We start from the raw sequence: 24,809 nt of genomic DNA on the forward strand, positions 1-24,809 counted from the left end.
TATGTATATAGAATTATAGATATGCTCGTGTGTGTTTGTATGCATAAAACTCGACCTCTTCTTTACAAAGAAATTTCATTCTTCACAAAGCATATATATATATACACGCACAGATATATAACCAATCCAAAGAAAGTTAAACCAAAAATATAAATAGATTTAATTCTCCTATTGTCAGATTATTAATTCTAAAGTCTTGAAACCTATATCTCTTAAAGAACGCATCGCAAATGAAGTCTCAATTTAGCTATTTAAAATTTATCCAACAGAAACATAACTACATAACACAAGCAATGGTCAAGAAGCAAAATCACCTCAATTAAAAGACAAGGGAAAAGAGAGGCGGTATGAACTAGACCTTTTATTGATGAATTTAAATCTGCAGCTCAAAAAAAAACGGAAAATGACTAACCGGAACAGTATACCGGGACTCGAACGAACCAAAATCTTCGCCGGCGACAGCCTCGACGGACCTCTCGAACCGCAAATAGACTATTCGAACTTCAAGCAAATTTACCTCAATATATTGACAAACAAAGACCTCCAAGCAAACTAAATAATATAGCAGCGAATGTCGAGCCTCCACGACGAACCAGATCCGCAAACAAAAAACCTTGAATCGTACACCTCATTTAAACTCGAATGGGACTGGTTTGAGATCGGGTTTGACGTTGGTTTTGGGTTGGGATTTTGAAGGTGTTTTGATGGTTGAAGCAGTGAAGGTTAGGTTGGTTGCTGGTTGTTGTATCTTGGTTGAGGAAGATGATGAAGCTTGGCAGCTATGGAGGATGGTTGGCGAAGGGGTGTTTGACGTTGTGGTGCTAGGGTTTTGGGGTCTCTAATGGCTGAAGGAGGAAGATGATATCTGATGGGGGGGTCGTGAGTAGCGACTGGTCTTTTGAAGAGATCTGGGGTCCCTGATGGCTTTCTTTCAACGAAAAAGAAAGAGCTCATGGGGTGTAACGGCGCAGCTTTTCTTTTCTTTTTGTCTTTTTTTTTCTTTTTTTTTTGTGATTAGGCTTACCCCTATTATATAGGTCTAGGTCTAAAGGTGTATTTTTGTGTATTTTGTAAATTAGCCCCTGGGTCTTTTGTGTATTAGGTCCCTAGGTTTTTTAAGAAAGGTATTAAGGGTATTGGGCTCAGGGAATGTGCTTGAGAATTATGGGCTAGGTCCGAAAAATTAGGCCTAAAAATGGATCGTTTGAGCCCGAATTTTATTCTTTCCCCACGAACGAGACTAAAATACGATCTTATTTATAAATTAATCCTACGTAAGCAAAGTACCTATTAAAATAAGACTGACCGTAAAAAAAATTATTTTTGGTATTTTCAAGATTTAAAATGACTACAAAACATTAATGAACTTATTATTTTTTTTTTGTGATTTTTGTTTTCTTGTAATAAAATAAAGTAAAAGAGTAAAAATGAGTTGAAATAGCTATATAGGCCTAAATTAAATATTTACGTGCTAAATATAAAAAATCTTGGGGAGGGTAAAAAATCACATATCTACACAAGCCAAATACAATACCGAGCAAGCCAAACGATACTGCAAAAATGCCATCCCGCATATACCGGCCTCCAAACGGCTCGAAACTATCCAAAAGCAACTTAAATACATTAAATAAACCTAAGGAAGCAATTCCAAATGATAAAGGTCGAATCTTTAATCAAAAGCCCAAAGTCAACCAAAAAGTCAAACTCGGGCTCGCGTCTAGGAACCCAATGAAACTCACAAAATTAGACAACCCATTTAATTACGAGTCCAACCATACTAGTTTCACTCAAATCCGACTCCAAATTAATATTCAATGCTCAAAAATCCACTCTATGAAACTTTAGACAAAACCCCCCAATTTCTCTCTTGAAACCCTCAATCAAATGTCAAAAACGAAGATAGATTCATGATGTAAAACCAAAAATGAGTAGAGAACACTTACCCCAATCCACATGGTGAAAATCGCTTCAAAAATCATTTCAATCCGAGCTCCATAGCTCCAAATATGCAAAAATGGTCGAACCTCCGAAATAGAGTACTTTATAATCACTGGGCGAATTAGTGGATCGCCATCGCGGTCTCGAAGAAGAAAGATGAATTGTCCCAGAAATTCCTCTATGTGATCGCCACAAAAGCCACGCGAACACGGTACACAAGGCTCACAAACTACGCGATCGCTAAAACAAGACCGCGAACGCGAAGAGGAACCAGCCTCTACCCAGCTTAGCCCAAATCACTATGCGAACACGTGTACACGTGCGCGAACGCATTGCTCAAACTGCAGTAACCTTCACGAACGCGTCTGAGGACTCACGAACGCGATGAACAACTTTTCACCAGTGATCAGCAACTCTATGTGATCGTGATTAACTCTACGCTATCGCGAACAAGGAAACCAGATGCTTAGCAGAACCAACAATGCCAAAATTAAGGAAAATGATCCGAATTCGATCCAAAACACACCCGAGCCCCTCGGGACCACGTCCGAACATCCCAAAAAGTCCCATATCATAATGCAGACTTACTCGATGCCTCAAATAACACATATCAATATCAAAACGAAGAATCGCACCTCGAATCAAACGTAATGAACTTTAAATCTTTCAACTTTCAAAACTTGTGCAGAAACATATCAAATCAACCCGGATTGAGCCCAAATTTTGCACACAAGTCTCTAATGACATAATGAAGCTATTCCAATTCCCGGAACCACAATCCGAATCTGATATCCTCAAATTCAACTTTCGGTCAAACTTATGAACTTTTTAAACTTTCAAAGTTCCAACTTTCGCCAATTTGTTCCTAAACCTTTAGAAACATCCAAATGCAAACCCGGATATACGCCCGAGTCCAAAATCACCATCCGGACTTAACGGGATCATCAAAACTCCAATCCGAGGCCAAATACTAAAAAGTCAAACTTGGTCAACTCTTCTAACTTTAAGCTTCAATCATGAAATTCATTCTTCCAAATCGATTCCGAATAACCTGAAAAACCAAAGCCAACGATACACACAAGTCGTAATACATCATACGGAGCTACTCATGCCCTCAAACCACGAGCGAAGTTCAAATGCTCGAAATGATCGATCGGATCGTTACAAAATGTCTCAAGTTGTATGACAATTCTCTATAGAAGTTTGTTATTTCTTTTAGAATTTAACTTAGACATGATAAAATATAAAATTCTCAACACTATGGGTGTATTTGGTATGAAGGAAAATATTTTTCGGAAAATGTTTTCAATTTTCCTATGTTTGGTTGGCTTAAATATTTTGAAAAATATTTTTCTTGTGAACTCATTTTCCTCCAATTGGAGGAAAATATTTTTCGTATCAAGAGAAGGGAAAACATTTTCCAAAACTCCTTCTCAACTTTCCCTACCCTCACCAACTCATTCCATCCCCTCTCTCCAAAAAAGGCTTTTTTTCTTCCAAATTTCAGTCTTTGCATTATCACCCACCCTACTACCCCTCCACCCACCCCCTCTCCCGCAAAAAAAATATTTTTTTAATTGCAATTTTAAATTTCTATTTTTTTCATTTTTCTTTCCCCGCCACCCCGGAAAAAATATTTTTAATATATTTTTCAGTTTTAGTTTTTTTTATTTATCGATTTAAAGGTTTAAAATTTTACAAGTTCCAAAGTTATGAGTTCGGAGATTTATGTGTTTGGAAGTTTACGGGTTAGAAATTCCGCGGTTTCGAAAGTTTAGCGGTTCGGAAGTTTATGAAAAATGTGGGTTTGGAAGGTTGTTGGTTTGAAAGTTTATAGCTTCATATTTATTATATCTAAATTATTTATGAATATTCTTGAGAAGTCATTTTCCTTAATTTGCGTACCAAACACCGAAAAATAAATAAGATTACTACTTATTTTTCAAAAACATATTTTCTTGGAAAACATTTTCCGTTATACCAAACACACCCTATATGTCAAAATATTCTCTATCGGGTCGCAAATTAGTGACTAGTCAGCTTCAATATACGATAACGTGCTACTTCATTTATTATTTTTATCAAGTATCAATTGGTTTGATCACAAATATTTATTTATAATTATCATATAATATGAAGTTATTGGTATATATTTAGAGCTTAAAAACTGGCGTTAGAAAGGTGGGTTGTCAAATAAGATAGGATCCACTTCTAGCATTCCTATTCTAGCATTTGGCTTATTAGATTGTACCCAAAAAAAAAAAAAAAAATTGAGCTTCTTAGATGATTCAAATCGTGATAAAACAAACGTACAAGAAAACTAAAAGGAAGAGGACTAACAGTGTGTTTGGTGCGAAATAATATTTTCTATGATAAAATTTTCCTAGAAAATATCACTTATTTTCTCTTGTTTAATTGGTGAACAAAAAAAATTTAAAAAATATTTTTTAGTAATTGGTTAAAGAGTAAAAAATATTTTGTAGGAAAATAATTTTTATGATACTCTCCTCATCTCACTTCCCCCAAATTCCCATGTTTACTGTGCCCTCTCCCACCACACACACATACCCCAAATACCCAAGATTTTCAGGACTCTATTTTCTTCAAAAATTTAATTATTCTATTTAAAATTCATCTAAACCCAAATAAATTAATGTGCTTCTTTGCTTCTTCACGCAAGATAACGTAACGTTGAAATTTGTGCTCCATGCATAACTAAAAAGAAAATACTCTTTTTTGGTTGAAAATGAAAGTATTCTTTCTACAACATGAAAAGAAAGTACTTATTTTGTTGAAATGAAAGAAAATACTTTTTCTACATCATGAAAGAAAATACTCATTTTGTTAAAAAGAAAGAAAATACTTTTTCTACATCATTTTATTGAAATAAAAAATATTTTTTACATCATGAAAAGAAAATATTTTTTATTAAAATAAAAAAAAATAACTTTTTTACATCATGAAAAAAAAATATTTATTTTGTTGAAATGAAAAAGAAAGTACTCTATCTACAACATGAAAAGAAAGTACTCTTAACTTATCGAAGAAATTGTAGCTTATAAATAATGTACAAAGAGTTTTGTTTGCAAGCAGCTGACGAGTAGCTTTGCAAGTAACTTTGCAAGCAGCGTCAACTTGACTTGGCAGTAGCTTACAAACAACTATGTTCTTCGATAAATACAACATTAAACATTCTACACATTAACTTAAAGTGAAATAGTATATTGTTTTCTCTGCTTCAGTTGTTTTGTTATTTATTTTATAAGGAATTTATTTGTTTCTTTTATCGAGATTAAACCTAAAGAAAAAAGAAAAGAAAAGAAAAGGTGAAGACAGAATCCTGGTGCAGGAGGATGTCGATCGGGTACATTACCGAAGTGGAGTGGAATATTACAGTTATCGCACTTTTTACTTTTTCTCACTAAAGATCAGAAAGTGACACGTAGTATTCCAAAAACTCCCATGCAACATAACACGTATTCATCTTTTATCCAGCAACATCCCCTAACGTGGGCATTCAAATTCAACTTCCTCAAAACTCTGTCCTCCTCAACCCCGCAATTCCCTCTTAATTTCCACCGCACTATATATATCTTTACTCTCATCCATTAGCATAGGGAACGAAAATGATGAATATTTTCGCTATTTTTCTTGTATTAACCACACTTCTAACAGCAGGGGTCTTTTCCCCAATCCTAGAAAAGAAAGAAGAAGTTATAGTCAAAGAAGGTCATAGAGTTGTAGTTGTTGAATATGAGCCAAACGATGGAAATACCAAGGTCTCGATTTCCCCACAAGAAACGGACCAAAAAGCAACAGTAGGGGTTGTTTCAGGTCTCAAAGATAGAATATCAGATACAGCAGGGACAGTTAAAGACAAAATCAAAGAAGCTGCATCCTTTGTAGAAGGAGGAGGAAAAGAAAATGGTGGGATTGATAAACCAACTGCTAGAGAACTTGTTTGTGATGCTTTTGGAAAGTGCAAACATAGGATAGCAAGTGCACTTGGTGGGACCAAAGACACTCTTTCTGGAAAGATGCATGAAATTGAAGAAGATGCTAAAGAGACTGTTGAAAATGCTTACGAGAAAGTGAAAGATACAGTTGTTGGAAAAGCGCATGAGGCTTCAGAAAAGGCAAGTGAAGTGAAAGAAAAAGCCAAAGATTCTGTTAAGGAGATAGTGGAAGAAGTAAAAGAAGGTGCTAAAGAGACTGCTGAGAAAGTGAGAGGAAAAGCTAAAGACGTGGCCGATATAACAGAGACACTAAAGGGTGATGTGAAGAGAAATGCTTCAGAAGATCTTTATTACATAGAAGAAAAAGCGAAAGCAGCAAAAGATGCAGTGAAAGAAGATGCAAAGAGGCTTAAAGTGGAAGGCAAAAGTGATTATCAAGTAATTCGGAGGTTCTTTCTTGATGCGTCGGCATACATCTTCTCAACCAAGAATTTTAGATCTTTAATGGGAATGATTCATTTCCTTGGCTTTGCATTATCTTATGGGGTGTGTATTTGGGTGACATTTATCTCGAGTAATATTTTGGCAGGAGCAATGCCAAAGCAGCAATTTGCAATGGTACAGAGCAAGATTTACCCTCTTTACTTCAAGACTATGGCTTATGGCGTCGCCACAGCGTTTTTCGGCCATTTCATGAGCCAGAGGCATCGATATTATTATGCGAACAGGGCTGAAACAATCCAGGGTTTCCTTTTTTTTGCAACAATATGCATGACTTTGATCAACTTGTTCGTCTTGGAGCCTCGAGCCTCTAAGGTATGCGGTTATTTTCTCTGTTTTTTCTGCCTATGTGAATTGAACTCACCTAGCCTAATTAGCTTCCTCAATCCATACAAAGAATAGTAAGTTCTATGCACCTAAAGTATGAAAGATACTCCAACGCTAAAAATCAAAAGGTCACTTGTTATGGCCCGCAACAGGAAAAAGTTAATTTAAATTTAAAAATTTATACTTTGATAATCCACTTGATCTCTTGAACCGAAATGGCCCCCAAGGGTTAAACCCAATTATTGTACTACTCCTTCGTTTCAATTTAAATGACACACTTTTCTTTTTAGTCGGAAAAGAATGACACATTTCTATAATTAAAATAATTTAACTTTAAATTTTTCATATAACTCCACAAATACCATGGTCTGACAAAGCTTTTACCCCTTACACCTCCTAGATAGGTTTAGGTTCTTTTGTGATGCGGTATTACAATTTTGCAGGTGATGAGGGAGAGAATAAAGCTGGAAAAAGAGGAAGGAAAAGGAGAGGATATATTTAGCGTAGAACCAAGCACGTCAGGTGTGGACGCTCTGATGGATCCAACAGGAATAAAAACAGGCAAACAAGCAACCAGTAGTGAAGGACCGGCAGAAACACACCGAGAGTTGTCTGAGGAAGCAGTAAAAATGAAACCTCAAGTTGAGAGATTGAGTCAGAAACTAAAGAAGCTGAATTTCGTCTCATCTTTTTTCAATGCACTCACACTAGTGGCTCTTAGTTATCACCTTGTTTACCTAAGCCAATTAGTGCGTGCCAGCAGTTATTAAACACAGCAAACCTCGGACAGAAGCTCTCAGCAACTAGCCAAACTACTAGTGTCCTTTTTAATATGGTGAATTTCTGATTTTTTAATTGCATGTATTAAAAGGATAGTTCTTGTGATATGATTTTTTTTTCCGTCCTTTTTTATGAGTTATTCTTGTACTTCATTAATGTAGAATCTGAATTCGAACCGTCTGTTATGAACATATTATATTATGAATGTTTATTTAGTATTTCGTTGTAAATAAGTTTCCTGAAGAAGTTTAGTCCGTAAATATGTTTATCTATTTAGTACTTTATTGGAAATAAGTCTGTTGAATTATTTTCGGTAGAAGATTATTTATACCGAGTATAATAAGCTTATCCTTTCGATATTCGGTTATGGATAAATATTATTCCGGTAGAAAATTATTCATATCGGGTATAATGAATTTATCCTTTCAGTATTTCGTTAGTAATAAATATTACTCTTAGTAGAAGATTATGTAGTTTACACAGTATGCAAGTAGCTTACACAGTAGCTTCCTTTCTTCTTATAAGTAGAGGAGTTTCAGTTCAGTATGAACATTAGTTTGAATTCGAAAAATATATCAGTTTCTCTATACTTATTTTTATTTTACAGTCTTTATTTTATAACACATTATCCGCTCGAGATTCTACAATCTCGAGCAAATACTTTAAAATATTAGTCTGAAATCATATGTAAATACCAGGCAGAACCCAATTTTGCAACACTTATTAATCACGTATCACACAAAAAGACACAGTTCAATGAAGAAACTTTATAGAAAAGGCACAATTCATCCAACGCCTCCTTTGGTTTCTGGCCATCTTTCTTTTTTTACCATCTGCTATGTCAACTCTTACTGCTGCTTTATCTCAAGAAGATAAAGAAGTCTTAGCTTATCTCATTTCTTGTTCTCCCGGCTTCGGCAATTTTTCCGGCGCGACTTTTCCACCAATCGGCGAAACACCCACAAATTAAAAACACCCAACTCAGATATTGAAACATCTTTCGGTGATGGTGCAAAAGTTGCCGCCGTGAGAGGTGGTGTTGGCGGCGGTGCTGACCATCCAGCTTCTTTTAACTGCGACTATTTTAGCTGTTACATGAGTTATTGGGTGAAATGAGATTTATCACCTAACCGTCAACTTATTCATGAGATTCTTGATGCTTATGAAAAAGGTTCTGTTATAAAGTTTGTGAGTTTTATTGGAGAAAAGATTTGGAGTGTTTGGACCTGAAAAAATATTTTTATGAAAAAGTGTTCGACGTTCTTCCGACGTGGTTAGATTTTATTTATTCCGAGCATCAAAAGGCAGAGGGTGGCCAAATTTATGTAAAGTAATTTGAGCATTTTGTTTATATTTAGTTTAATACCTTTATAATCGCTTGCTTAGTTATATGCTATGTATATAATATCTATTTTGGTATTTGTTTTTATTCGTATTATCTTAATAAAGAGTTACAAAGTGGATAACATTGTTAGATCCACTTAAACTCCAGTAGAGTTTGCAAGAAATATACAACCACCAGAAGTGGTTATATTTTGTATATTTTAGTGTAATTAAATTTTGCTAACCACCAGAAGTGGTATATGCATATGACCACCAGACGTGATAATTTAGGCTTTCTATGGTTGTAATTGAAAACAGGCTAGAGAAATATTCTCTATATTATATGCATGCCTCGATTTGCTCCTGAAGTAGTAAATATTTAAAAAGAGATTGAAGCCAGGGGCAAATCTGCAGCTTTAATTAAGTGGCATGTGAACCCAGGGTCCGTCCGTCAAACTAGATTTTTTATGTATGTATTTTCTAGAATTAGTCTAATATTATGTATTGGCACCCATGCTCTATAAAGATTGAATGACACACTTGGTTAATAATTTACCCCAAAAAAAGGATCAATTCTCACTTAATACTTTTTTTAGTAGTGCACCCATGCTCTAAAATTTCTAGATTCGCCTCTGGTTGAAGCATCACAATTTGATGTGATTGATGCACGTTCAGATAATTAAGTTCCCTCCCCTGAAGGATGAGAATTTTTTATAAATATTAATCCATTCCCTGAAGTAAATGTGATAATATTAATAAAATATGAACACGCTCTTGATGTAAATATATTACAATTCACCTCCAGAAGAGATTATATGATTGAGAGAATATATATACTCAATATTTTGTATTTTAAATTTGTTGCCGAAGTAGTAAAACAATTGAAATTTTCTCCTAAAGTAGGAAAATATTATGAAATTGTGTTTTTCTGTGCTTAAATAAAATAATAAACTATTCAAAGTTATTTTGAAGCACATTTTTGTTTCCTGGAGTGAATGAAGAAATGTCACAACTCAGCTCCTGCAAAGCTAGAATAACAGAGGATACAAATATTATTTTTGTGGCATAAAGATCATTACCGTACGTACCTGTTGTGCGTAAAACATCTTGGATAATTTTATTAAGTATCATTCTAAGGCAAAAGCATTCTTGTAGAATGCTTTCTACTACAACCACATTAATATGTTATGGTTAGTTATCGAGTTCCACGAAGGAAATAACAACTTATGTATCTTTCCCCGAAGGATGTAATGACTATGTGGTTGCGGATTTGATATAAATATCCAGATGTTAATGGTGTTTCTCCCTGAGGAAGATATTTGTCACAAAGTTGGTGGTAGAAATACTGAAATTCTTAATCTTTTACATTTATAAATTTAGTATTGTCTTTCTATTATTTATTTGTTTATAATTATCTCTCATGACACCAGAAGTGTCTGAGCAATATTTGGTAGTACAAAATTTATCAAAAGCTCCTGAAGAGCTAACTGTTTGTCTAGAAGACACATGATACCGGTAGTGTCCGATAAATATTAGATTGTGGATAATAAATGAAGGCTCTCGAAGAGCTTATATACAAATATGTCATTCATATTATATGATTGTCGTCAAAACATATGTTGTAGTAAACCTAAAGTTTACTAATAAAAATGACTATCATATTGAGACTACAAATGATTGGAAGATTGATAATTTTCATGTTTCCACAATCATAAGAGGTAAAATAATATGTTGTGAGAAGTTACCCGTCTTATTCTTTAATTTGTACTATATCATGTATCACAGTAAACCAGAAGTTTACTAAAGCAAAAGTTTATATCATAGTAAACCAGAAGTTTACTAAGAGATAACACATGTCATGATAAACTTGAAGTTTTCATTTGTCATTTTTAAATGAGCTATTTGAGAATTCAGATAAGCATATAGTGAAGAACTAGAAGATTCTTCAGAAATTCTCATGTGTTGCTTGTTCTCATAATGAATTGATTATACCAGCTAAAGTTGGGACTAAGACCCCTATTCTGAAATATATAAAAGGTGAATATGGGCACGTTCACCTATCATGTGAATCACTTATAGATACATATATGAGATGGTTACATGTGTAATTATTGTCAACCTGCAGTTTGACATTTGGAATTGCTTTTCTCGATTAAGAGCATAATTTTCAGATTATGAAATCAAGACAGTTCATCTTGATAATACTTGTTTATATCCAAGCTGGTTTAGCATTGAATACCTTCTATTAATGGCTAAACCATTGCTTATGAGAACAAAGCTTCATGTGTTGTTCTAAGATTTTCTAAATTGCATATAACAGCACTTGTATGCTTCAGACCAACAATATATGATAAGTCATCCCCTCATAATTGGTTTAGGATCAGAAACCAAATATTTTTACTATCTAATAACTTTGTGTGGTATACGATTAATTTCTTTACCACAATGCACAAAGATAGGTTTCCCAAAGAAGATTTCAGGATATATGTTAGTTTTTCTAACATTTAGGGGATGGAATAAACAGCTGAAAAATATGCTATATGAATCAAATTATCATTAATATGAACCTCACTTAAAAGATAATTCAAGTCAAATGCCATAAGCATTTGCTGATCCAAAATTAAATATCATATTTCAGCTGCAAATGTTCCTATTAAAATTAAAATCCCTGAACGATAAAGTTACTACACGCATGAAGCGTAGTAAATCGATCGGTTCGAAAGGCAACAATCCTTGTAAAATGATAGGAGAAAATGATCAAAATGATCATAATGAGGAGGAAATGAGCTCTAGAAGAGCCCACGACATAACATTTCATGAAACTCCAGAAGAAGTTCAGGTACCTAAAAATAAAGAAAGTTATGAGATCTTAACAAGTTATGCTGCTTAGGAACCGATACAAAATAATCGTCGGCGATATATTTGGTACAATATAGTGCACAATATTGTAAAAGATTGTGAGGATCAGACTTGTATTCCATGTGTCATGCCATTTAAATGCAAGGCATAGCCTATATGACTCCTTTGATTAAGTCTATATGAAGATCCTTGAAGGATTTAAAATGCCTGAATCATATAATTCAAAGTCTTGAAAAGCGTACTCGATCAAATTAAAAAGATCTTTGTATGGTTTAAAGCAATCTGGCGTATATGGTATAATCACCTCGATGAAAATTTGCTGATAGAAGGTTAGATAAATGATATTATTTGTATATATATTTTTTATAAAGAAAATATTATCAGAATTTGTTATACTTATTATTTATGTTGATGACATAAATCTTATTGAAACTCCAAAAAATCTCCAAAGGGTCTTAAAATGCTTTTACATGGACAAAGTGTACCCATTAAGTACATCAATGGATATTCAATCACTTGAAGCTAATAAGGATCTGTTCCGACCTCCAGAAAAGAATGAAGAACTTCTTGGTCCTGAAATACTCTATCTCAGTACAGTTGGTGCACTTATTTATCTTGCTAATGCTAACAAAGGTGGTGCAGATCATTATGGAGATGTAGGTTATTTATCCGATTCCCATAAAGTTCGATCTCGAACCGGCAAGCAGGGAGTGCATTTGATTGAGATCGGTGATTTATTCGAGAAACATGTGGGTTGGAATGTGATAAAAGACCCACAATATTATACGGAGACAATGTTGCATGCATAGCCCAATTAAAGGGAGGATTTATAAAAGGAGATAGAATGAAGAATATTTCACCAGAATCATTCTACACACATGATCTTCAAAAAAAACTGTGACATTGATGTGCATCAAATTGGTTCAAGTGACAATCCATCAGATTGTCTTTACCAACTTCAACTTTTGAGAATATGGTATACAAGATTGGAATGCAGAGACTCAAATATTTGAAATAAGGTTTTCTTCAGGGGAGTAAAATGCGCGCTGTACTCTTTTTTCCTTACTAAGATTTTTCCCACAGAGTTTTCCTTATAAGGTTTTTAATGAGGCAACCAGCAATGCGTATTACTAAATATGTGTACTCTTTTTCCTTCACTGAATTTTTTTCCACAGGGTTTTTTCTCTAGTAAGGTTTTAATGAGGCACATTATCTTTTAATGAACATCCAAGGGGGAGTGTTATGAATATATTATATTATGGATGTTCATTTAGTACTTCGTTGTAAATAAGCTTCCTGAAGAAGCTTATCCATATGGAACTCCGCCGTAAATATGTTTATCTATTTAGTACTCTATTGGAAATAAAGCCTCCTGAAAAAGCTTATCACTTCGGTACCCGATTATAGATAAATATTACCCTCGGTAGAAGATTATCCATACTGGGTATAATAAGCTTATCCTTTCGATACTCAGTTATGGATAAATATTACCCCCGATAGAAGATTATCCATACTAGGTACAATGAGCTTATCCTTTCAGTACTCCGTTATGAATAAACATTACTCTTAGTAGAAAATTATCCATATCTGGTATAATAGCAGCTTACACAGCAGCTTTCAGTAGCAGGTTACACAACAGTTTCCTTTCTTCTATAAATAGAGGAGATTTCAGTTCATTATGGACATCAGTTTAAATTCGAATAATATATCAGTTTCTCTCTATACTTGTCTTTACTTTATAGTCTTTATTTTATAACACTATCAGTATTGTTGTGAATTTGTAATTTGAAATATTATTTTCATTAGTTTTTTACACTACAAGAATTTTGACTTTTAACGAGGTTAAAGAACAATTTACTCTATTGACGTAATATTCATTCATAGTGGCCAGTTTTTTTTTCGGTCGTTAAAGTTAATTTTTAGTTTAATATTAACAAAGAGATAATATTAGGTCCTTAAAAGTCATAAATCCGGTCGGTAATAATAAATAAATAAATAATAACGCTCATTTCCTATCTTTTTGCCCAACTCACAATCAGCCCACTCACGTCACTTTTCCCTCTTTTTTTTGCCCCACCCATAATTATCCCAACCCACTTTTCTTTCTATTTTATCATAGATCAATTACAATTGAACTCTGTAAAGCATCAGGGCTTGTGTTCCTCTCTACAATCTAGGTTTTCATTCTTCTTCTTCTCAAGTAAGCTCTAATCTTGCAGTACTATTGTGAAATTGAACACTTTTTTATATTCCAATTATCTCTTTGTTTTTCAGGTATTGATATTCTTTTTGTACTTACATGTACTACAATTTTATAGAAACCAATCTCTCGTTATTCCTTATATTCATAGTAATGAGATTTTCTATCAATTCATATTTCCCGAGAAGCCTGGAGCTTTAAGGAAGTTCTTAGATGCTTTCTGCCCTCGTTGGAATATAAGTTTGTTCCATTATCATGAACAGGTAATTACTAGTCATAACATTCATTTTTTAGTTTTAGCATGAGGCAGGGCAAACCTTGACCCGCTAAAATTTTTGACCCATCCTGCCGTGCCCAGTTTAGCTTTTTGTCAGAATTTTGCCCTGCCCCGCCCCGCCCTATTAAGCCCTGCCCCGTTTACACTCTTTTTTCATTTTTTTCTCTTTATTTTTTATTTTGTACTATGCTTTTAAGTTTTAATTTCTTTTACCTTTTCAACTTTCTATTGAAATATTTAGAATTTACATGTCAATAAGAGTTGTTTGTGCATATTGGTTGAGTAATGGTAATGTCTGTCTCTCTACTTTTATGAGTAATAAACACTGTTGGCTTTTGTAGTCTGTGTGTGAAATTCTGGAGGTTGTCAACTTTGTAGTAAGTAGTAATCATTTTTCCATTTGGCATTATCTATAATACAAAAAAATGATTTTACTCTATGCATACATTTTGCTGACTCTTGTTAGTTCTGTTTTTAATTGTTTTGAAAAGCAGGGGCTAATACACCCTTTACTTGTTTCAATTCTACATCCAAAGTCGTAGTAAGGTTTCATGAAGAATAGCCATTTCCTCTAGCAATTCATCAATTCATGTGGTAGGTAGTAGTCTAAACATATATAAGTGAAACTATAATACAATCTGACAGATGAATCAAACGCATTTGTTAAGACAGTAAAAGAAGCTAACGACTAAGAAGATGAGATGTGAAGTACGTAGCAGACGATATTATGGTCTATATTGAATCTCAACAGCGCCAACAAAGAGTTGATGCTTTTTGACAAAAGACGAGAACATTGGATGCAAACAGGATTTGAGACAGTTGCTTAAGCATTGGATTTTTGGTTGGACACAGTGAGTATGTTTTATGTATGGGCAGCTTTAGTAGCTAACTTTGCTAACTTATGGAAGGCAGTTAAGTAAATTTCTTAGGCAGTCTGGACACAAGTGTGTTTGCAGCTAAAATCCTGCCCTATCCCTGCCCTGTCCCATTTACAATTTTCTGAAAATGTGTTTTGACCCGTCCTACCCTGCCCCATTAAGACTTTGCCCTATCCTGATTTTGCTCTGCCCTGCCCTGCCCCGCTGTATTGGGAAAAAACTGAGTTTATATTAAAGATGATGTGGCATGACACGTGGATTAGTTAAATGGTCAAAGCGCAACAATTGACTAAGAGGCACGGATGGAGACAGCCACGGGAAGAAGAATTTAAATAGGCACGAGACGACGTATAGATACGAGTCTCGTACCAATTTAAATTATTTACAGCCAACGGATTAGAAGGCATTGAAGACAAAGATCTGATGACAGAAAGGAGTCCAAATTCATTATTAAATACTTGATACGTTACAAAATTGGTATTTAATAGGAATGATTGTATAACGGCTTATTTAATGTCATTTATTACTCATAATTATATCATTAAAGCTGAGGCTTCATTCCTTTACCTAGAATTATCTATAAAAGGAAGAAGTATCATCATTTGTAAGGACACGAAATACTATTGAGAATTCATTGAAATACACAACTATTTGCTTTTTTACCATCATTCTCAAAAGTATTTTATTTTGTCTCCTGATTATCAGTAACCCGAAATTCTTTTTAGCTTTGACCAAAGACTCAGATTTTTGGTTAAACAAATTGGTTCCGTTACCGGAAATCTGATAATCTTTCCTTTTAAGCTATATATTATCTATTGTCGTCACCATGTCAAACAACAACGCCGACAACAATAGTAATAACACATTGGGAAACCATGAGAATCAAATATATCACAATCAAGATGACGTGGTTCCCTCTCCTCTAAATTCACCACGTCAATCTCGTGAAGACACTCCTGTTACTGAATCCCGTGCTGATCAACAAGAACAATCTGAACATTTTGAAGGAGTTACAACTGAAGCTTTGCAAAAGCTAATTGATGCACAGGTCGGCAAAGCTCTTCAGGCACTTGTTAGTCGATTGCCTGCTGCGCCACCCACACCCACTCCTAATAATAATACATTGGAGAATCCCCGTTCTGGTCTTGATAATTCTGGAAACGGAGCAACCCCCAGTGAACCACAGGAAGGGGGACCAGGTAATTTAAATAATTCATATTTGCAAAATTTAGTACTAACCTTGCAGAAACAGCTTAAGGAACAAAATGAGCGTATTGAACAAATCCCTGGAGTTCCGCCTCTAATAAAAGGAGTAGACATGGACAAATACTCACAACAACCATGGAAGCCTAGTGTTGCTCCCCTTCCAATTCCGAAAAAGTTCAAAATGCCTGACATCCCGAAATATGATGGTACTACAGACCCACGTGACCACGTGACTGCATTTACAACAGGCGTAAAAGGCAACGACTTGACCAAACAAGAAATTGAATCAGTATTGGTCAAGAAATTTGGAGAAACACTCACCAAGGGTGCATTAACCTGGTATTCTCTTTTATCTGAAAATTCTATTAATTCTTTTGCTGAGCTTGCAGATTCTTTTATTAAAGCACATTCGGGAGCACAAAAGGTTGAGAAAAGAATGGAAGATATTTTCAAAATCAAACAAGGGGATTCGGAGCTGCTTAGAAACTTTGTTGATAGATTCTAGCGTGAAAGAATGACTCTACCTCGTGTGCCTGATAATTGGGCTGCTATAGCCTTTGCGAGTAATTTAAATGACAAAAGTTCTGAAGCCACGAGACGACTCAAAGAAAGCCTTCGAGAATTTCCTGCAACCACATGGAATGATGTTTACAACAGGTATAGCACGAAGCTGCGAATCAAAGAAGATACTGTACCTAAGCTTCATCATGAAGAAAGGGGCGGTACCCGAAGGTCAGAAACCGAAAAAAGATCAGGTAAAAACAGGTACGATCCATATATGGGACCTGCAGGAAAAGACCCACGGTCAAAACAAGATAGCCAGCAATATGATCAAAAATCGAGGAACAGGGATTCTGGCTCTTCTTCAAAGTTCAGGAATGATCGGAACAGACAAGAATCACGAGATGATGACAGGAGTTTAAAGGCACGATTCGGCGGATATAATTTTAATGTCTCTACCTCCGAGCTCGTAGCTGTTTTAAGAAGCATGGGAGATAAGGTACGGTGGCCAAAAGAGATGCGGTCAAATCCAAGTAGACGCAATCCGGATCATTGGTGCGAATTTCACAACGATCACGGGCACAAAACTTCAGAATGTAGATTCCTGCAGAGTGAAGTGGATCATTTATTGAAGCAAGGGTACCTCACTGAGTTATTTAGTGAGAAAGGAAAACAAGTTTATATGAAAAACAGATAAGAGCCACCACAACCTCCTTCACCCAAGAGGACAGTGAATGTCATAAGCGGGGGAGAAGATATTCACGACATAACCTACACAGCCTCCAACAAGGTTTCTAAGGTAACGATTACACACGGGAAACGGGTGCGGCAGGTCCTTGAAAATGAAAGTATTTCGTTCGATGATGCAGATACCGAAGGAGTGATAACTCCACATAATGACGCACTGGTAATATCTTTACTTGTACATGATACTAATGTAAAACGAGTTTTGATTGATCCAGGGAGTTCTGTAAATATTATATTACTAAGGGTACTACGAGAAATGCAAGCTGAAGACAAAATGATACCCAAGGCGCATACCTTGTCAGGCTTCGACAATTTAAGTGTAGTAACAAAAGGTGAGGTATTTCTAACAACTTTTGCTATGGGTGTTGTGAAGGAAACTAAATTTCAGGTAGTTAATATAGAAATCGCCTACAATATGATCATGGGGAGACCATGGATACACGATATGGATGCTGTCCCATCAACTCTACATCAGGTTATTAAATTCCCATCACCATGGGGAATTTTCCAAATTCGTGGGGATCAGCAGATGGCTAGAAGTGTCAACGTTGTAACAAGTACGAGCGCCGCAAATAAAGAAAAATAGCAATTACAGGAAACAGTTGAAGGTATAAAAGATCAAACTTCAACTGAACAGGAAAGGACGGATTTGGACTCAAGACCTGACACAATTCAAGAACCTGAAGAAAATGAAAGCATCAAAACGACAATTGAAGAGCTTGAGGCAGTGATGTTATTTGATCAATGGCCTGAACGAAAGGTTTATGTCGGGGCCAATTTAAGCACGAACATGCGAGATATGATAATCGAATTTTTAAAAGCTAACTTAGACTGCTTTGCTTGGTCCTATGCTGATATGACAGGGATACCACCAAATGTGATGACTCACAAACTCAATGAGGACCCTTCTTTCACACCAATAAAGCAAAAGAAACGGAAGCAAGGTGCTTTCAAGAACCAGGTGATTCAGGATGAAGTTCAAAAATTATTAAAAATCGGATCAATCCGTGAGGTAAAATATCCTACTTGGTTAGCTAACACGGTGGTTGTACCCAAGAAAAATGGTAAGTGGCGTGTTTGTGTAGATTATACCGATTTAAATAAAGCCTGTCCAAAAGATTCCTTTCCCTTACCGCATATAGACCAACTAATTGATGCAACCGTAGGTCATGAACTTTTAAGTTTTTTAGATGCATACTCGGGATATAATCAAATTAAAATGGATCCTGGTGATGAAGAAAAAACTTCTTTCATCACAGATAGGGGGACTTACTGTTATAAAGTAATGCCCTTTGGCCTCAAAAATGCTGGGGAAACCTATCAAAGGTTGGTCACCAAAATGTTCCAAGAACATTTGGGGAAAACAATGGAGGTATATATAGACGATATGCTCGTCAAAACCCAGCAATCTCATGATCATATTTCTCATCTATCTGTTACATTTGAAATTTTGCGAAAATTTAATATGAAACTCAACCCAGAAAAATGTGCATTTGGAGTTGCATCAGGTAAGTTTTTGGGTTTTCTTGTTTCTAATCGTGGTATTGAAGCGAATCCTTCTCAGATCAAAGCAATAGAAGAAATCCCTGATATCCTTACTAATAAAAAGGAAGTACAAAGATTAACGGGAAGAATTGCAGCTTTGGGGAGATTTATTTCCAAATCCTTAGAAAGGTGTTTTAAGTTTTTCTCTGCACTTAAAAAGCAAGATCATTTTGAATGGAATGAAGATTGTCAACAAGCCCTTAGAAATTTGAAAGCTTATTTGTCAAAACCACCTTTGTTGGCAAAACCAAAGGTGGGGGAAAAACTTCTCATTTATCTGGTCGTATCTGAAGTCGCAGTGAGTGCTGTTTTAGTCCGCGAGGACCAAGGTAAACAATCTCCTATTTATTATGTAAGTAAGTCCTTATTGGAAGCTGAGGCACGATACCCACAGCTAGAAAAATTAGCATTAGCTTTGATCATGACATCTAGAAAATTAAGACCTTATTTTCAATGTCATCCCATTGTTGTAGTTACTGCTTTTCCGCTTCGAAATATTTTGCATAAACACGAACTTCCAGGAAGATTAGCAAAATGGGCTATAGAACTAAGTGAATATGAAGTTATTTATCAACCCAGGACCGCTATAAAGTCTCAAGTACTAGCTGATTTCGTGGCTGATTTTAGCCAGGGGATGCATTTAGAAGCAGAAAAAGAATTACTAGTTTTTAATGGTGCGAACCCGGGGACTTGGGTTTTATTCATTGACGGTTCATCTAGTGTAAAAGGGGCAGGCCTAGGAATAGTCCTCATACCACCTGCGGGTGAGACCATTAGACAGGCTATAAAATGTCATTCTATAACTAACAATGAAGCAGAGTATGAGGCTGTAATTGCAGGTTTAGAATTGGCACGAGAACTCGGCATAACACAGATTATAATCAAGAGTGATTCTCAACTCGTGGTTAATCAGATGCTGGGGACTTATACAGCCAGAGAGTCACGAATGCAAGAATACCTCGCAAAGGTACGGGAGTTAATAAAGCAATTCCAAACTTGGAAAGTAGTGCAGATCCCAAGAGATGAGAATGTAGAGGCAGATGCTTTAGCAAATCTCGCATCCGCAGCAAACGTGGCAAACAATACGGATGCTTCAGTTATACATCTATTTCATTCCGTTCTTGAATCTGATAAAAACGAGGTAAATTTAATCATCTAACATGGGATTGGAGAAACGAAATTGTTGCCTTTTTACAGCACGGTACCGTGCCTAATGACAAAGGAAAGGCTTACGCGCTTCGCAAAAAAGCTGCACGATATTGTTTATATCAAGGAAATCTTTATCGAAAGATGTTCGGCGGACCACTAGCAAGGTGTCTCAGACCCTCTCAAACCGAATATGTCATGAGAGAAGTACATGAAGGACATTGTGGGAATCACGCAAGAGGACGGTCACTGGTAAGAACGTTAATTCACACAGGATATTATTGGCCTAAGATGGAAGAAGATGCAACCAGTTTTGTGTCCAAATGTGATAAATGTCAAAGGTACGACAATAATATGCACAGACCAGCTGAGTTACTACATCCTGTTATAGCCCCATGGCCCTTTATGAAATGGGGAATGGATATCGTAGGTCCACTTCCACAAGCAAAAGGTCAGGTAAAATTTCTACTTGTACTTACAGATTATTTCACTAAATGGGTAGAAGCAGGGGCATTTAAACAGGTACGAGAAAAAGAAGTTAAAGACTTCATATGGCAAAATATAATATGCCGCTGAGTACCAAAGGAGATCGTGTGTGACAATGGACCACAATTCATTGGATCTCAAATCACAGAATTTCTTCGAAGTTGGCAGATCAAAAGAATAACGTCTACGCCATATCATCCAGTAGGGAATGGACAAGCAGAATCTACTAACAAAGTCATTATCAATAACTTGAAAAAGAGGTTACAAGATTCAAAAGGTAATTGGCCTGAGGTGTTACCTGGAGTATTATGGGCTTATCGTACAACGACCAAAACAGGCACTGGAGAAACACCATTTTCAATGGTTTATGGTACGGAAGCCTTAATTCCAGTTGAAATAGGTGAGCCAAGCACACGATACGATCAGGCAACGGAGGAATCTAATAATGAAGAGATGCGGGTTAGCCTAGATTTACTTGAAGGGAGAAGAGAAGCTGCTTTGATAAGGATGGCAGCACAAAAGCAAGTAATAGAACGATATTACAATAGGAAAGCACGCCTCAGATTTTTCAAAATTAGGGACTTCGTGCTTAAAAAGGTGTTCCAATCTGCAAAGACTGCTAACTCAGGAAAGCTAAGTCCAACATGGGAAGGACCGTACAAAGTCCGTGGCATTGCGGGAAAAGGAGCATACCAGTTGGAGACAATGGATGGTAAAGTTTTACCCTCACATTGGAATGCTGTCCACTTAAAAAGATATTACTTTTGAGAAAGTACCTACGGTCAGGTATCATCATGTTAAAATTTCTCTCTTGGTTTATTAATATTTTACTAACGATTTTAGATGCTAGGCAAAATATCCTAACTCGTGCCAAATGATGAGTCACAACCTGCAAGGCAAAATGGAGTATTCTTAAATTCCTAGCCCAGGGTTACAATTAATCTGATGGAAATATACACGAGTTAGGCGGTCTTCATCTATAATCGCACCTTCGGGTCCCGCATATCTTTCTGTTTCAGGAAAAAGGGCCAAAGTAAAAGAAATAAGCAAGTGCTCGAGGCTTCATACTTCACCGCTCAAACACTTGGGGGACTACAATACTGTACACAGATACGTGTAGAAATGCAGATACGCAGATACGAATATTGAACAATAGAAGTCAAGTGTTGAGAAAAAATTACGAAGTCTTCAGCATTCACGAGAACAACAGAGTCATCTCTCAAACTCATAAACAAAGTCACCTCTCAAACCCTTCTTAATATGTAAAGATAGGGTCATGTCTATGTAATGAAACAGGTTATGAAGAAAAACCTTGTTTATTTTATGTTATGTACAAATCTGTTACAAGAAAAACAGTTACGAGAAAGTTGTAGATGTATTGTAATACATGTAACAGTCAAACACTTGTTAAAAGTTTATGAATAAAAACTTGTCAAAGTTGTTTCATACAAAACGTGTGTTTTCCTATTTCTTTTATCGTATTATAACAACATTATGAAGTTGAGACGTCTTCTTCATTAAGTGTCGATAAAATAAAAGGGCCCTCTTTTATAAGCCTCATGTTGATATTCCATGAGAAGAATCGTAAAGCATTTTAAAAGGATAAAAATGCTAAGCTATTCCATGAGTCCTAGATAAATAGGCAAGAATAGAATATGCAGAAGTACCGATAAAACTTCTTTTTTAAACAAAAAACTAAGTACAAACTTAGTCAACTAAGCATTTGTTTTTTTACAAATGCCCCATTATGTTAACTGGGGACTTCATCAAAAGATCCTTTACAACAATTTCATTTTTAGCTAGTCACTGAAAGGTTTGGAGCATCAGAAGTTTCACCCTCGGAAGCAGGAATTGTAATCCCAATTGCTGCAGTAGTCACTTCTTCATTTAAAAGTTCTTCCGTTCCAGGAACTTCAAGTGCAGGAGAAGGAGTATCAGTAGACTGTTGGCTTTTTTCGATGGTATCTACGACTTTGGCCAGTTCAGACTGCAAGTCAAAACCTTCTTGAGCAGCTTCCGTCAAAGCATCACGGCGAGATTTCAGGAAAGCCCAACTCACCTCTATGTTGAAGTTTTCCTCCAGAAGTCCATATTCCTTTTCCCACATAGCAAGATCGTTTTTTAAGATTTGGTGCTCAGCTAAATGGGAATCAAGGGAAGCTTCAAGAGAGGCATGAGAACTCTTCAAGGCATGAATCTCGTCAGAAGAGGCCTGTAAGTCAGCCTGAGCTTGAGTCAAGCTTTGCACTAACTCTCCTGCATACTCTTCCTTCTTGGCCAAAAGTGCCTTTAGCTCCCTAACTTCTTCACTAGCCTTGGATAATTGTTCTGACAAAGAGCATTCCAAAAGCTCTTTGTCTCTTTTCAATTGGCTTGAAGAAGCTTTGGCAGTTGCCAGCTCAGAAGTTAAATCACGGTTTTGCTGCTCCAGGAGATTTTTATTTTCTTGCAACTCCTCTATGGTCCCTTGAGCATTCTCAAACTGTTCCTTCCAATTGGCTGCTTCAAGCTGGGCTCCCCTAGCTATTTCTTCGGCCTCGTGGACAGTCTTTTCAGACTCACGGGCTTTTCTTTCCAGAAGGAAAATTCTTCCCATTAATTCCATGCCAATAAGGTTAGCCTACAGAGACGACTCATAGAAATGAGAGATTGAAGATAATTAAAAAAAAACTTGTTGGTAAGAAGAAAAAATACCTTCAAAGTAGAATGAACTATGTCATTCATCAGAGTTAAGCAGCTACGACTCTCCATCTTCTTCTTCTCGAAATCTCCAATTAGGGGCTCGAGCCAAACATCGTCTCTACCAGTCTTCCTTAAGAGGCTATGATTGGCAGGAACTTCCAGAGTAACACTTCTCATAGTCATACTTCCACTGCTAGAACCCGTCTCAGTACGATGAACAGAGGGAAGAGGAGCAATGGAAGGAGAAAATGTAGAAACAGGAATGGAAGGAGAAGATGTAGAAAACAACGCAGGAGCGGAAGCAGGTGCAGTAGAAACTGCCAAGGGAACGGACATAGGAGCGGTAGAAACTGGCAAAAGAACGGAAGTCGTCAAAACTGGTAAAGAAATACTTACGGTTGGCAGAGGAATGGAGGAAATAGGAACAAATGAGGAAAGAGGAGCTTCATCAAAAACAGGTCTAAGCTCGCCACTCCCGAAACCACTGTCAAAAAGATGCTGAATTGACTCATTATTATCTCTTGGTTCGGTGTCCTCGTCAGAATGAATCAAAACAGGCTCGGTGGTGGAGGTTCGAGCAGGAGTGTTTTCAATTTCATCATCAATGATTATTCGCCTCCTGACCCTTGGCCTGGTAATTAGGGAGGTACCCTCCTCTTCTTCTTCAGAACTTTCCTTTATAGCTTTCCTTTTTGGCAGCAAGGCTCGAGCCTTATCCAAATCAAGAGCAGCATTCGCAGACATGCAAATGGCCATAGCTACTTCAGCCGTCATTCCTCTAATGCCAAATCGTGATTAAATGATGGATATACATGATCAAAGTTGAGGAAAAAATGCTTAACATATAAAAAAAACATATAAAAAGGGGGATACCATGTGTTTTGACCTTCCAGCCATGTAAGGAAGAAATTGATTTCCAAGTTCTTTGCTCCCTAGAAGCAATCTTCAAAAGTGAGTTTACTCAACCACGGAAGTTGGGAATAGGTTCTACATCTCCCATGGTTGCTACAAAAAACCAAGAAAAGACGAGGTTAAAAACAAAATTTCTTTTGAAATTCTCAAAAGTAGGTACGGTAAATAAAAGAAAACCTACGTTCAAAATTTCACTTCTCAGGGAAGGGAATATTTGTTTCACCAATCAAGTCCACCGTACGAACAACAACGTAACGGATATACCATCCACGATCTTTGTTATCTTCAGGATTTACCAAAACTTTTTTGTTCCTTGCAGTTAAGGTAAAAACCCCATGGCGTATTAAGTTAGGATGGTACAGATGAATGAGGTGAGAAAAGGTGAAATTGACATTGGCTTTGGAGGATAAATATCTCAAACAAGCCACTGTTCTCCACACTAATGGACCGATTTGGGCCAAACAAATTGTAAAGAAAAGACAAAAATCGAGAATAACTGGGTCAATCGGAGGATTAAAACCTAAAGTGAAGGGGTAAGTATAAAC

At 36.2% G+C, this 24,809-nt stretch overlaps 1 protein-coding gene across 1 annotated transcript; it reads left to right on the forward strand.

Annotated features, from left to right (window-relative positions):
* Positions 1 to 5,471: 5,471 nt before the first annotated feature.
* Positions 5,472 to 7,627, forward strand: LOC107760879 (uncharacterized). The gene is made up of 2 exons (XM_016578987.2): positions 5,472 to 6,710; positions 7,166 to 7,627. Exons 1-2 carry the CDS (start codon positions 5,565 to 5,567, stop codon positions 7,490 to 7,492), a joined length of 1,473 nt encoding a protein of 490 aa, XP_016434473.1. The 5' UTR covers positions 5,472 to 5,564; the 3' UTR covers positions 7,493 to 7,627.
* Positions 7,628 to 24,809: the final 17,182 nt, after the last annotated feature.

The sequence above is a fragment of the Nicotiana tabacum genome, chromosome 8 (assembly GCF_000715075.1).
Source record: "Nicotiana tabacum cultivar K326 chromosome 8, ASM71507v2, whole genome shotgun sequence".
Lineage (NCBI taxonomy): Eukaryota > Viridiplantae > Streptophyta > Magnoliopsida > Solanales > Solanaceae > Nicotiana > Nicotiana tabacum.